The 12,652-nt window shown below is 41.6% G+C and overlaps 1 protein-coding gene across 1 annotated transcript in view; it reads left to right on the top strand.

The window, feature by feature from the left end:
- Positions 1-12,652, top strand: part of FAT3 (FAT atypical cadherin 3) — a 425,194-nt gene that overhangs the window by 297,486 nt on the left and 115,056 nt on the right. The window contains exon 5 of the mRNA XM_065678787.1: positions 11,943-12,257. Within this exon, the coding sequence (XP_065534859.1) occupies positions 11,943-12,257 (315 nt within the window). The remainder of the gene's footprint in view (positions 1-11,942; positions 12,258-12,652) is intronic.

Below are 12,652 nucleotides of genomic sequence, written 5' to 3'. Positions count from 1 at the left end.
GCATTTTTTGGGGGGGAGGGGGATGTGTAGAGTAATTTACCATCTGTAGTGAAATTGCAGAATGCATCACCAAAACTGTAGTTGCGCAATGCATTTCCCTTCAGTGGCCCCCGCCCTGACTCGGGGACCTGACAAGCTGCTCTGCGTTTTGGTCTTCCACCGCCATCAAGCATTAAGCATCTATCTCTTGGGGGATTTTGTTCTCTTTCAGCACTTCATCTTAAGCCCTGATTATTTCAGTAGCCCTGTTTGTAGCACAGATGCACAAACAGTATATTGGCGAGTGAAGGTGGCTGCAAACTGATGACAGGGGAAGAACAAATGGCTGGAGGAGGAGCTGGAGATGGGGCTGGGTGTATCTTAATCTGCCTTTCTGCCAAAGACAAGGTGGTGTCATCCTCTGTTAACACAACCAAGTGCTACTTGTTAGAGCATTAAAAAAAAGTGATCTTTCTTTTGAAAATACTTGGTTCTGCTTCATATTAAGTAAAGAATTTTAAGGAATTGCAGGGCATGTCTTTGGTCTCATTGGTTAATTGGGTAATTCGTCTGGCCGCCGCCTAAGTAATAACAATATTGTTTCTCAAACCCGACCATCACAGAGCCTCGACTAAGAGTGTTTCATCCAATATCAGAAGGCAGGGGTCATCATGACAAAAATTTGGAGTGCAGATAGTTCCATCTCCCTGGCAGTGTTCAGTGTCAGATTGGACAGGGCTTGGAGCAGCCTGCTGTAGTGGAAGGTGTCCCTGCCTATGGCAGGGAGTTGGAACTGCATGAGCTTTAAGGCCCCTTCCAACCCAAACCATTCTATGATTCTATGTTTCTATGAAAAATTGTTTCAAAATAAGTTTTAATATTATAGTTTAGGAGAGAAGACAGTATTTACTTTGAAGACTGATAGTTTTAGTTCAAGTTATTGCTCTATTGTAATAGAAACTGCATGACACAGTATTCCAAAGGGCAAAGCAGAGCAAGCTCCTTTGTACATTGTCTTTTCTCAGAGGAAGTGCAACACCACATACCACATTAGCACGAGGCAGAGCTGCTGACTTACTGCAAAATAGATGGAGGGCTATTGCCACACACAGGAAATCACCTGCACGCAATTTGAGAGCGAAAAGAGTTGCTGTGCCTTTATTTCACATCAGTTTGAATATCTGGGGACCTATACTACAAACTGATACAGCTGCACACCGAAGCAAGGATGTAAAGTATATATTGCTTTGCTGCTTGATTAATTAACTCCACTGCGACTAGTACTATAGCTTGATTAAATTTTGGCAATATATCAACATATATTTTTGAGCACGGCATTTCTGTTGTTAATTAAAACATAACATAAATTATTAATATTAGGGAAAGATCTTGGAAGCATGGATAAGATCTTATGTCTTTATTAATAGCCAGAATGTTTTTCTCACATGATTACACATATTGACTGGTCTAATTATGAAAAGGGAAATGTTGGGGACATATAACAGTCTTCATCATTTTGAAGAAAATGAAGAAGGTGCAGTTCCTGCTTATAGTGAAAATGAGAATAAAGTGACTTTTGTGAATAAAAATAGAAGGGTAATTAAATATTTGAGAAAAGAGCAGTGCAGTGAGCTTCGAAGTTGAAGCACACCTCTTTTGAAGCACAAAACCTGAGAGCTATTCTATTTCCTGACTGCTGAGATAAGATTTTGGAGAATGGCATTATCTGTAGAGGTGAATCTGGTAGAGGGGAACTTATCAATATTTGATCACAGGTGTTTCTTATCACAAGAAAGCAAAATCCACAAATGGCTGAAATAGATATCCAGGTATGAATGGAATTACAATTGACATGGAGATTGCTACCATCATTAAACTGTATAAATATCTTAATTTGCAAGCATTATGTTATTTAAAGCTGCTTGAAGTGAAATATTCTCAGATTTGACTACTCATTTTCTGTTCACAAAACTCTCTGATTGTAATCTTCACTATCAGCAGGAGCTAAACACCTTCAAAGTTTACAGTGAAGATCAATACAGAACTTTAATCTTCTTCCTCATTCAGAGGCTATGAGAGTACTTATAATTCTGTTTAGTAATAGATTGTTCCTAAAGAGACTTCATATGCCTGTAAAAATTATTTTAAGCAATTGCCTATCAGTCTTTATCTTGTTTGTAAGGTGTCTGTCTGAAGGTGGGTAAATGTCCTTGGTTCCTTGAGTCCAGATATTATCAGAGGACTATTTGGAGTATATTCTTCTGCTTTTCAAATATTCATTAATTTCATTCTGCTGGGGTAGCATATTCATTATTGTAGCCTTATGAGGAAAGAAAGGAAGTTCTTCATGTACTCAAAATACCTTTACGGTTGTTGTTTGGAGACTGAGGTTGATGTACCTATCACGATCATCTCAAACTTCCCATTTGCAAACTGTTCAACATGGGATATGATCTGTGTAGTTTCAAGCAGAGCTTCCAATGGTGATGTTATCACCTAGAAGCTCATGAAAAGTCCTAGCTGTGCAATGCTGTCTCTTACCAGATGATTTCTGCTGAATCATAAGCAATTAGACACTACTGTCGGGCATTACAGGTTAAGATTTTCTGTGTTTAACTCCACCACTGGAAGTAGGGGGAACATTTGGACTTCTATAAAATGATCAGCTTAGAGTCACTTCTGAGCAAAGTTTTACGTACGGTTTCACAGAATCATAGAATAGTTAGGGTTGGAAAGGACCTTAAGATCATCCAGTTCCAACTCCGCTGCCATGGGCAGGGACACCTCACTCTAAACCATGACACCCAAGGCTCTGTCCAACCTGGCCTTGAACACCACCAGAAAAAAGTTTGTCAAAAGTAAACTCACAGGAGCTTGACATTCCTGAGGACTGTAGTTTTCTTTTTAGTAAGTGAAAAGAAGGGGGAGGTACTTCCTGATGTTGCCTAGAGGAGGTTCTTTTAACATAGGATAAGCTACTCTGGTGTCCTGGGAATTTGATAAGAGTAGTGGTTGGTTCTGCACTTACCTTAGCATCTGTCCATTATAGAGCACTATAAATGCAGCCTGATGCACAAAGGCTGCCAGGATCTCCAAACTGCAATGAACTTTAAAAGCAATGCCCACAGAAAATTACTTTTTTTTTTTTTTGCCTTTTAGAGTGTCACTGTCAAGAGTTACGCATTCTTCCTTGTATTGCTACTAAAGCTAAAATGCAAGTCTTAGGTTGCTTTTCAGAGTTTCTCACTCCTGTTTCCTGTTTCAATTTTCAAAAAGTTTGTAGAATAAAGTATGACACAGTATAAATGTAGTAGCAGAAGTAGTAGCAGTACTAGTAGTAGTAATATTTCTGGGCTTTTAAGTCACTCTTTCTGGTTTTTCATTCTGCCAGATCATTTGATTACCATCCACTGGTCTCAGTACTTTGAGTCTGACAAAAGCTAAGATTTGAAGCCTCTAAGACTTTCTCCAGTACACTCCTCTAATATTTAGGTTTGTAGGTACTGCAGGGAGCACTTAACTCCAAATGAAAAAGCCTCCCTTCCTTCCTTCCTTCCTGTCTTTTGGCAACACAGCGCTGAAATTACCTGATGTCATCGTTAATTCTCAAATGGTATAACAGACCATTATGCACTGCTTTCTAGCTTGAATGTGGCTGGAAGCCATTGACTTTCCTAATCAGCCACCTAGAGTGTTTGTGTCAGTAATAATCTGTATTTAAAATGTACTCTAAATTATTTATTTCTCATAGCTGGCCAGTGTGAATGGATTAATGTTTTTATGATTGAAAACAAGAGTTCCCAGTTTAGCACATTGTAAAGGAAATAAGGAAAGATGGTCATACTGATATGATTGGCACTCTTTCCTACAAGAAGTGTTTAAGTAATTTGTCTTCTGGGACAACGCTACATTCTATTAGGATAAGTGAAATAAACATCTGCCCACTTCTTTTCCACAGGTGCCAAATAAAGGATTAGAAAGAAAAGTCACCTAGTTTGCTACAGCTAACTCAGTATTTGTGTTGAGAAAAGAAAAACCTCTTATTTTCCTCTCCTATTCTGTATATCTTTGAGCTATGCTGCCTTCAGTTTGTAACAATCCAAGATGTAGTTCAGTAATATCATGCATTTCAGAAAAATATTTCCTTGTAAGAATTTAGCTGTGAATTCAGTAGCTCTCTGAAGTAGGCAAAGATAGTAATTCAGTGTATTTGACTTTAAAGTACCATTTATCCCTCAATGAGCTCTCCTTTATAATCTTTTATTTCTCTTACTTGGGCTGAATTCCAGAGACTCTTACAATAGGTATTGCGGCTCATTTGCGCATTGGCAGAAGAAACAAACCCATCAATCACTAACAGCAGGGGTATGCCTCAGATCGCAGGCTCCCTCTGATCATTTTTCTGTCTTCAATAACTCAACCAGATTATCTTTTCTAAAGTTTTCTGAAGCAAAATTGACATTTCTGGGAAGGGAAAGACTTTTACCTGAAAGCCTGATTTATGCACAATCTTCAGATGAGACGCAGGCATCTCAGCTCACTCTTTTTGCGTTCAGCAGATACCACACAAATTAAAATAAGCAAGCAAATATGACATCTTCAGCATTTAGCAATGCTAATGACAGTAACGTGGCAGTGCCTCTTAACTTAAAATTGGGTAGGCTGAGTACTTCCTTCTGCCAAGGAATGATATGGAAGAAGATTCTCATTCTTCTTGAGGCTTGATAACTCGCATTAAACACCTGCTGATTGTCTTGTTATACTTGTTGAAGTGAGATCCCCGCTAGCTACTCTCTCCAGCTGAGTTAATAATTACCTTGGAAGTCATGAGCTTTTGTTAATGAGACACAATATTGGACTTCTAATTCAGGAGGGTGGTCCTCACAGTTGCATTTGCATTCTGAAATAAGTCAAGAGATAAACCTCCTCCAATTAAGTTTCACAGTCCAATTCTTAGGAGTGACTGACTCAAGGCAAAATGATTTATGTCACCAGTGTTGAGTTCTGCTAGACTGGTATTTAGTGCATTGATGATAATTTCTAGTGCATTGATGATAATTTCTAGTGCATTGATGATAATTTCTTAATGCAAATGGTGGACGTACCAACTAGGGGAGCAGCGCTGCTAGATTTAGTACTCGCTAACAAGGAGGGTTTGGTCGAAGTGGTGACGGTCAATGGCAGCCTTGGCTGCAGTGACCATGAGATGGTGGAGTTTAGGATCCTGTGTGGGAGGAATAGAATACCTAGCAAAGCCACAGTTCTGGATTTCCGAAGGGCCAACTTTGGCCTCTTCAGTCAACTGCTAAGGGAAGTCTCATGGGAAAGTGTACTAGGCGGTAAAGGGGCTCAAGATAGTTGGTTAGCATTCAAGGACCGCTTCTTCCAAGCTCAGGATCGGAGCGTCCCAATAAGTAGGAAGTCAAGTAAGGGATCTAGGAGACCGGCGTGGTTAAACAAGGAGCTGCTGGGCAAACTCAAGTGGAAAAGGAGAATCTATGGATTATGGAAGGAGGGGCTGGCCGCTTGGGAGGAATATAGGACAGTTGTTAGAGGATGTAGGGAGGCAATTAGGACAGCTAAGGCCTCCTTGGAACTCAATCTTGCTAGTCGGGTTAAAGACAATAGAAAGGGCTTCTTCAAATACATAGCAAATAAAACTAACACAAGAGGCAATATAGGCCCACTGCTGAACGAAGTGGGTACCCTGGAGACAGAGGATATAAAGAAGGCAGAGGTGCTGAATGCCTTCTTTGCCTCTGTCTTTACTCCTGCAGACTCTCCCCGAGGGCCCCGGATTTCTATAGCCCCAGAAGGAGTCAGGACAAAGGAGGAGTTTGCTTTGGTAGATGAGGATTGGGTTAGGGATCAGCTATGCAATCTGGACATCTGTAAATCGATGGGTCCGGATGGAATGCACCCACGGGTGCTGAGGGAGCTGGCGGAGGTCATTGCTAGGCCACTTTCCATCATCTTTGGTAAGTCGTGGGAAACGGGCGAGGTGCCTGAGGATTGGCGGATGGCAAAGGTCACACCAATCTATAAGAAGGGCAAGAAGGAGGACCCGGGTAATTATAGACCGGTCAGCCTTACCTCCATCCCTGGAAAGGTGATGGAACAACTTATTCTTGACTCCATCACTAGGCATATCAAGGATGAGGGGGTCATTAAGAACAGCCAACATGGTTTTATGAGGGGGAAGTCATGTATGACCAACCTTATAGCCTTCTATGAGGAAGTGACTAGGTGGAGGGATGATGGTAGAGCGGTAGATGTAGTTTTTCTTGATTTCAGTAAGGCATTTGATACTGTCTCCCACAGCATCCTCATAGATAAGCTAAGGAAGTGTGGGCTTGACGATCAAGTAGTGAGGTGGATCGAGAACTGGTTGAAAGGAAGAAGAGAGTTGTGGTCAATGGCGCAGAATCTAGCTGGAGGTCTGTGACTAGTGGAGTTCCTCAGGGGTCGGTGCTGGGACCGGTGCTGTTTAATATTTTCATCAATGACCTGGATGAGGGAACTGAGTGCACCCTCAGCAAGTTTGCTGATGACACAAAACTGGGAGGAGTGGCTGACACACCAGAGAACTGTGCTGCCATTCAGCGAGACCTGGACAGGCTGGAGAGTTGGGCGGGGAGAAACTTGATGAAATTTAACAAGGGCAAGTGTAGAGTCTTGCATCTGGGGAAGAACAACCCCATGTACCAGTACAGGTTGGGGGTTGACCTGCTGGAAAGTAGTGAAGGGGAAAGGGACCTGGGGGTCCTGGTGGATAGGAGGATGACCATGAGCCAGCAATGTGCTCTTGTGGCCAAGAAGGCAAATGGCATCTTAGGGTGCATTAGAAAGGGAGTGGTTAGTAGGTCAAGAGAGGTTCTCCTCCCCCTCTACTCAGCCTTGGTGAGGCCGCATCTGGAATATTGTGTCCAGTTCTGGGCCCCTCAATTCAAGAAGGACAGGGAATTGCTTGAAGGAGTCCAGCGCAGAGCCACAAAGATGATTAAGGGAGTGGAACATCTCCCTTATGAGGAGAGGCTGAGGGAGCTGGGTCTCTTTAGCTTGCAAAAGAGGAGACTGAGGGGTGACCTCATCAATGTTTACAAATATGTAAAGGGTAGGTGTCAGGATGATGGAGCTAGGCTTTTTTCAGTGATATCCAGTGATAGGACAAGGGGCAATGGGTGTAAACTGGAGCATAGGAAGTTCCACGTTAACATCAGGAAGAACTTCTTTACTGTAAGAGTGACAGAGCACTGGAACAGGTTGCCCAGGGGGGTTGTGGAGTCTCCTACACTGGAGATATTCAAGGCCCGCCTGGACAAGTTCCTGTGTGATGTACTGTAGGTTACCCTGCTCTTGCAGGGGGGTTGGACTAGATGATCTTTTTAGGTCCCTTCCAACCCTTGGGATTCTGTGATTCTGTGATTGTGTTTCAGCCAATATTTTCACCCTAGACATCTCCTTCCTGCCTTCTCCATGCTCATAAAGAGAAGACATTTTCACATCTGATATTCTGAATGCTGTATGTTAACACTTAATGCTAACCTTGGTTTTCACTGAGAAGGTCCACTGCTGTGGAATTGCCTTTTTAGTTGATCTGTGGACTTGAAAATTAACATGAATATGAAAGAATATTTCCTCAATCCTGTAGGAAAGGTAGTGCTAATGTCTATAGATCAAACCTATTGAAGCAGATCCTGCAGAAGAAATGGAAATTGCCTTACTTGGATTTTGAGAGTTCTTGAATTTTTTATACCCTGGAGCAGGAGATATTTTTGTGTGGTTTTCCCCCAAAATATATGTCTGACGTAAGTAAAGGGAATTTCAGGAGTCCTTGTCCTGGTCCATCCAGCTGAAGGAACCATTGTAAGGGATGTGTGAATATTGTTACTCCAGCAAAGAATATTCCAGATAGCCAGTACCTGTATGTGTATTGGTTGACATAGTTCAGTAAAGTCATAAACATTAAAGCCAAAGGATAAATGCAGATTCCTGGCAGAAAGTGCTCATTTTATGAAGAAAGCTGTAGTAGAACTGTCTGTAAGTTGTGGTAAAACAGCAGTGATGCTTAGGATTTCACCATGGAAATTGTATATAAAATTCTATTATTCTTGCTCTCTGATTGCCCTCAGACACTACTAAACATGCCATCACATTCCTTGTAAGATATTCTACCCCTGGTCAAAGGACCAAGTCTTTGTATGGTTGGTCAGAGAGTCAAAATTCAGCTGCTTTCATGTCTGTATCCCAGCCTTGAGAGGTCATATCTTCTGCTTAGGCTGTGTTGACACAGGATGACCATCAGTACATAACCAAAAGGGCACAAGGGACAGCAGCTGGCTGGCCTATCTCAGGTTGTACATGGTCCAGAAGCATCATGTCTGGACCCACAGTGTGTGGATACCAGACTCAGCACATAGACTGGAGGAGGTGTTCAGCATTTAGGAAAGCACATGCTGACCAAGCAGCCATTCCTCATCTCTGTTAGGAATGTTTTTAACTCTGATCCTCACCATTTCCCCATCATGATTACTGACAGATTCATGTCTTGTTGGGTTTTTGATGGCGCATCTTGACAAGCATATATTGAGACGGTCTGTCATTCATCTGTATCACCTTCCTTTGTTTGGTTTTTTTTCCGTGCCATGCCATCTGCAGGTTTCTAAGCAAAAGAACCTCGCTGGTCCTGAATTACAGCTTCTCTCCTGGCAAGATCTCCTGTGCCTTGCACATCTGCTTTTCACGTTTCCAGAGATACCAGCTGTGAATTAACTTGTGTATCTTTGTTGTACAAACGTCCCAGCCTCCCTCCCCTCCCTGGTTACTTTTCACTGTAATTTCCAGCTGTTTAAGGATTTTGATGAGAACTGTGTTAATATTTGAATCAAAACTGCCTTAGTTAGAGGGGCCCCTAAGTGCTGGTGTGATACGGTATCCTGGTGGAAATGCTATTTGCAGAGCAGGGCGCTGAATGACCTCTCTGGTCCTCCTCATTTTGATCTGGGAACAATTTTGAGCTGCCAGCAATTTGTTGTTTTGTTTTAACGTGTTGAGGGGCAGTTTTAATGTGTTTTGTGTAGGGACAGAGGAAATTTTTGCATCTTTTACCCTGTTTATAGCAGGAAGCTGAAAAGCCAGGCTCGGGTCAGGCTGATGAAACAGAAAAGAGGGGTCAGCCAGGGCGCGGATTTACAGTTAGAGAAATAACCGTATTGCTGGTGTGAGGGCAAGTTAATTAATTAATGTACATGCTTGCAAAGCGGGAGCTTTAACTCATGCTTCAGCTCCCGTGTCTGGCACTTGGAGCTTTTCGAGCGGAGCTGGAGCCTGTCACTTTGAACAGTTTTGAGTGTCACCCAGAGAAAAAGGCTTAGCTCGTACAGAACGTTTTACTCTCCAGGGACATAAAGTTTTAGACAGAGTAGAACTGACTAACTTCAGGCCTTCTGTGTTAATTTCTTCTAATTAGCTGGCAATTCACATTATAGCCATCGCTATTTTCAATTAGCTGTCAGCAGATGCTTTCAGTGCAACTTTTCTGTTATTGAATAGATTTCCCACAAGTTTGGGCTTACAAAAACAAACAAATGCTAAATAACGTGCCACAACACTGTATTAAGCAGGATTTTAGCAGTAACCTAACAAACTGTGAGACTATGTAGTGGTAAGAGAGGAGGATGGCTTCGCTTCTTGAGCAGTCTCTGAAGTAAGTTTTTAACATAATTGCCTGACTGCCTATACCACTGTGGTTTTCAGAGATTTTATTATTGTTATTGCTTGTAAACTTTTTATCTCCCTCACCCTTTTTTTTTTTTTTTTAATGCTAGAAGGCTGAAGAAAACATATTTTCCTAAAAAAACAATTGAGTGATGTTCTGTTCAGGAAACATGCATCCAGAATCTTGCTAGTATTTTCTACACATTAGAAACATTAACCCCCAGAACAGCATTTTGTTGGCATTTTTGACCAGTATCTAATAAGTGTGTCTCTGTTTCTACTAAAGCCTGTGCTGCCTGGCACCACCGGTTATTGTATCTCTGGAGTCAGCAAAAGTCCTAAAGCTTTTTCTTTGTTAACCTGTGGTCTTGCAGAGAGCTTGGCCAGTTGTACCAGAGTAAAACAGAAATAGGAGGGATCAGCATCTAAGTGGGACAAAAGGTCCTGCTGACAGCCTGTAATAGGAGAATTGGCAGAATTGGCTTTTTTGTTTGCTATGGAAGCTCTGAAGTTCTGCAGCAGTGGAAGGGTTGAAGTCCCTGCTGGAGTCACTCAGTGGGTGGAAAGGCAGATTCCCAGCCATGTGTACAGCCTTTCAGCATTACAAATGCTAGTCTGGGAAGTGTGGGGAATAGGAACTGGATGGCTGAGCACTAACAATGAGCTGCCTCAATGGTAACTGGAAGATGGCGCATTGGTGGTTTTGCAGGATGGGGATGGTCCATCCCTATCCAGCTCCCAGCACACAGTCATCCCCATCAGGAAGTGGCAATACCAGGTGCTAATTGCTGACCCTGGTAATGGTCTTAGGAGTGAGAGAGGCCTGAGGTTGCTATGGGAGGACAGGCTCCACTCTCCAAATGAGTTATGGGCTAATTTGGGGGATTTTACATTGCAACTATGTAGTGCCCTACCACTGATTTTTCTGTAAATAAGGGGTTTCACTCCCTATGGGTGTCAGTCTTCTCCCTTCCACTGCATCAGTTTTTAAAAATGCAGTTAAATGCAGGAAATTTAAAAGGTCTTTTACCTTTATCGTAGAAAATATTGTACATTTTCTGATGATCTCAGTACTTAACTGGGGTTATGCTAAGTTTAGACTTCTTTTTGGAAGAAGGGGACAAAAGCAAGGGATGTTAATCCCAGGAAACTTCTAGTTTGCCTGAGGATTGGACATCAGGGCTGCATGATTTGTAAGGAAACACAGAAACAAGGAAAATGAAGCATTGAGGTCTTACCCAGCAAAGCAATTGATGTGCAATGATTGGTATGAGCAGGGAAGAGGATGTAATATCTTGGTTCACTATCATCAGAAATTGCTACTGTGGGAATTGGCATGTTAGCATATGTAGCTGAAAGTGAAATTTGAACTTCTTTCATGAAAACAGAAATAACTTTCTGCCTTCTTTCTTTCTCTTTAATAAATGCAATCGAAATATTGAGGGAGAAGTTGGAAACATATTGATTGCATTTTGAAGGCATATTATTAAATCTCTTGTTGAACTTGGATCATTTCATTTTCACAGTGTTTCAGACTGAAAATTATTAGTAGTTCTTTTTAAGTTGCAGCTAAATTACTAATTAACTTTTGTCTCAAAGATTTTATTTCTCATGTGTTTTTGGCATTACAGTACGCTTAACGCAGCAGAAATTTTTTGCTAACCTGCCTCTCAGTGCCCCTTAGAATCATATAAAGCAGTCTTAGAATTAATGAGCTGTCACATCTCAGGTAATGAATGAAAAGAACTGACAGAAATCCTTTTGTTGTTTAAGAAAGTCTAAGTAATTAATGGGAAAAAAGTGACAGATTCTCTTAAGATTGAAGAAAAAATGTGTCTTTCAAATTCATTGCTTGACTGAAGAACCGTTAATATATGTTTGCAGAAAAACAGGGATCCTGCTTAATGGGTTAATTCCAGTTTTCTCTTCTGAGGTAAACTTGAAGAACTTGAGATTAAAGGATTTTATGTTTTGAGAAATGGATTTCTTGTCTATTGGTGGTTTCCCATTCCAAGGTCATCTCAGAAGTAAAATATCTTCCGGATTCCTATATTTGCTACTGTGGGAATATTTGAGTTAGGCACTGAGCATGTTCATAGTGAGCATGTCTTGTGTGCGCAGATTTTGTAAACTCCAAGATAGGTTTGGGAAGGGAAGGATGTTTCCTTGCGTTTTATGGGTTTTTTTCAGTTGATGAAGTCCCACTGTACCCATTCAGAATAACCTCTACTGCTGCTGTTTTTCAGGTAACCGTGTCAGATGGGGGCACATCTCCCAAGCAGTCCTCTGTTTGGGTGGTGGTCCAGGTTCTGGATGAGAATGATAACAAACCTCAGTTTCCGGAGAAAGTCTATCAGATCAAACTGCCAGAGAGGGATCGTAAGAAAAGAGGGGAGCCAATCTACAGAGCTTTTGCTTTTGACAAAGACGAAGGCCCTAATGCAGAAATCTCATACAGCATCGTGGATGGAAATGATGATGGGAAATTTTTTATTGATCCCAAAACAGGGATGGTTTCCTCCAGAAAGCAGTTTACAGCGGGGAGTTATGACATCTTAACAGTAAGTGCCCATCCATTGATGTACAAACCCTTTTCTTCAGAAATAGGCCCTCCAGTATAGAGTGATACATGACTGTCTAGTATTGACAAACAACTCCTTCCAAACACTTGAGTCTAAGTGAGCGTTCATGTAGTGAACTATTATCAGACTGTTCAGACAACTTGCAAACTGTTGGTGTAAGTTGTTCCCTTAAATATGCAGAAATAAAGACCAGGGGCTTGCCTGCTCACAAAGTTGTATCTTGTTAAACTGGACAGATACAGCTGTGTTATTCACCTTTTCTGTGGACACAATTGCACGTCCTCATGGGGAAACAATTTCTTTCTTGTATCTTTATCCAAGTTAGGTGGCCTCAGGGAGGAGGAGTACTGTGTAGTCCATGTTGTAGTACCCTT

The sequence above is a fragment of the Lathamus discolor genome, chromosome 4 (assembly GCF_037157495.1).
Source record: "Lathamus discolor isolate bLatDis1 chromosome 4, bLatDis1.hap1, whole genome shotgun sequence".
NCBI classification, from domain to species: Eukaryota; Metazoa; Chordata; class Aves; order Psittaciformes; family Psittacidae; genus Lathamus; species Lathamus discolor.
The sequence above is the reverse complement of the archived record's forward strand: the minus strand, read 5'-3'. Positions and strand labels throughout refer to the sequence as shown.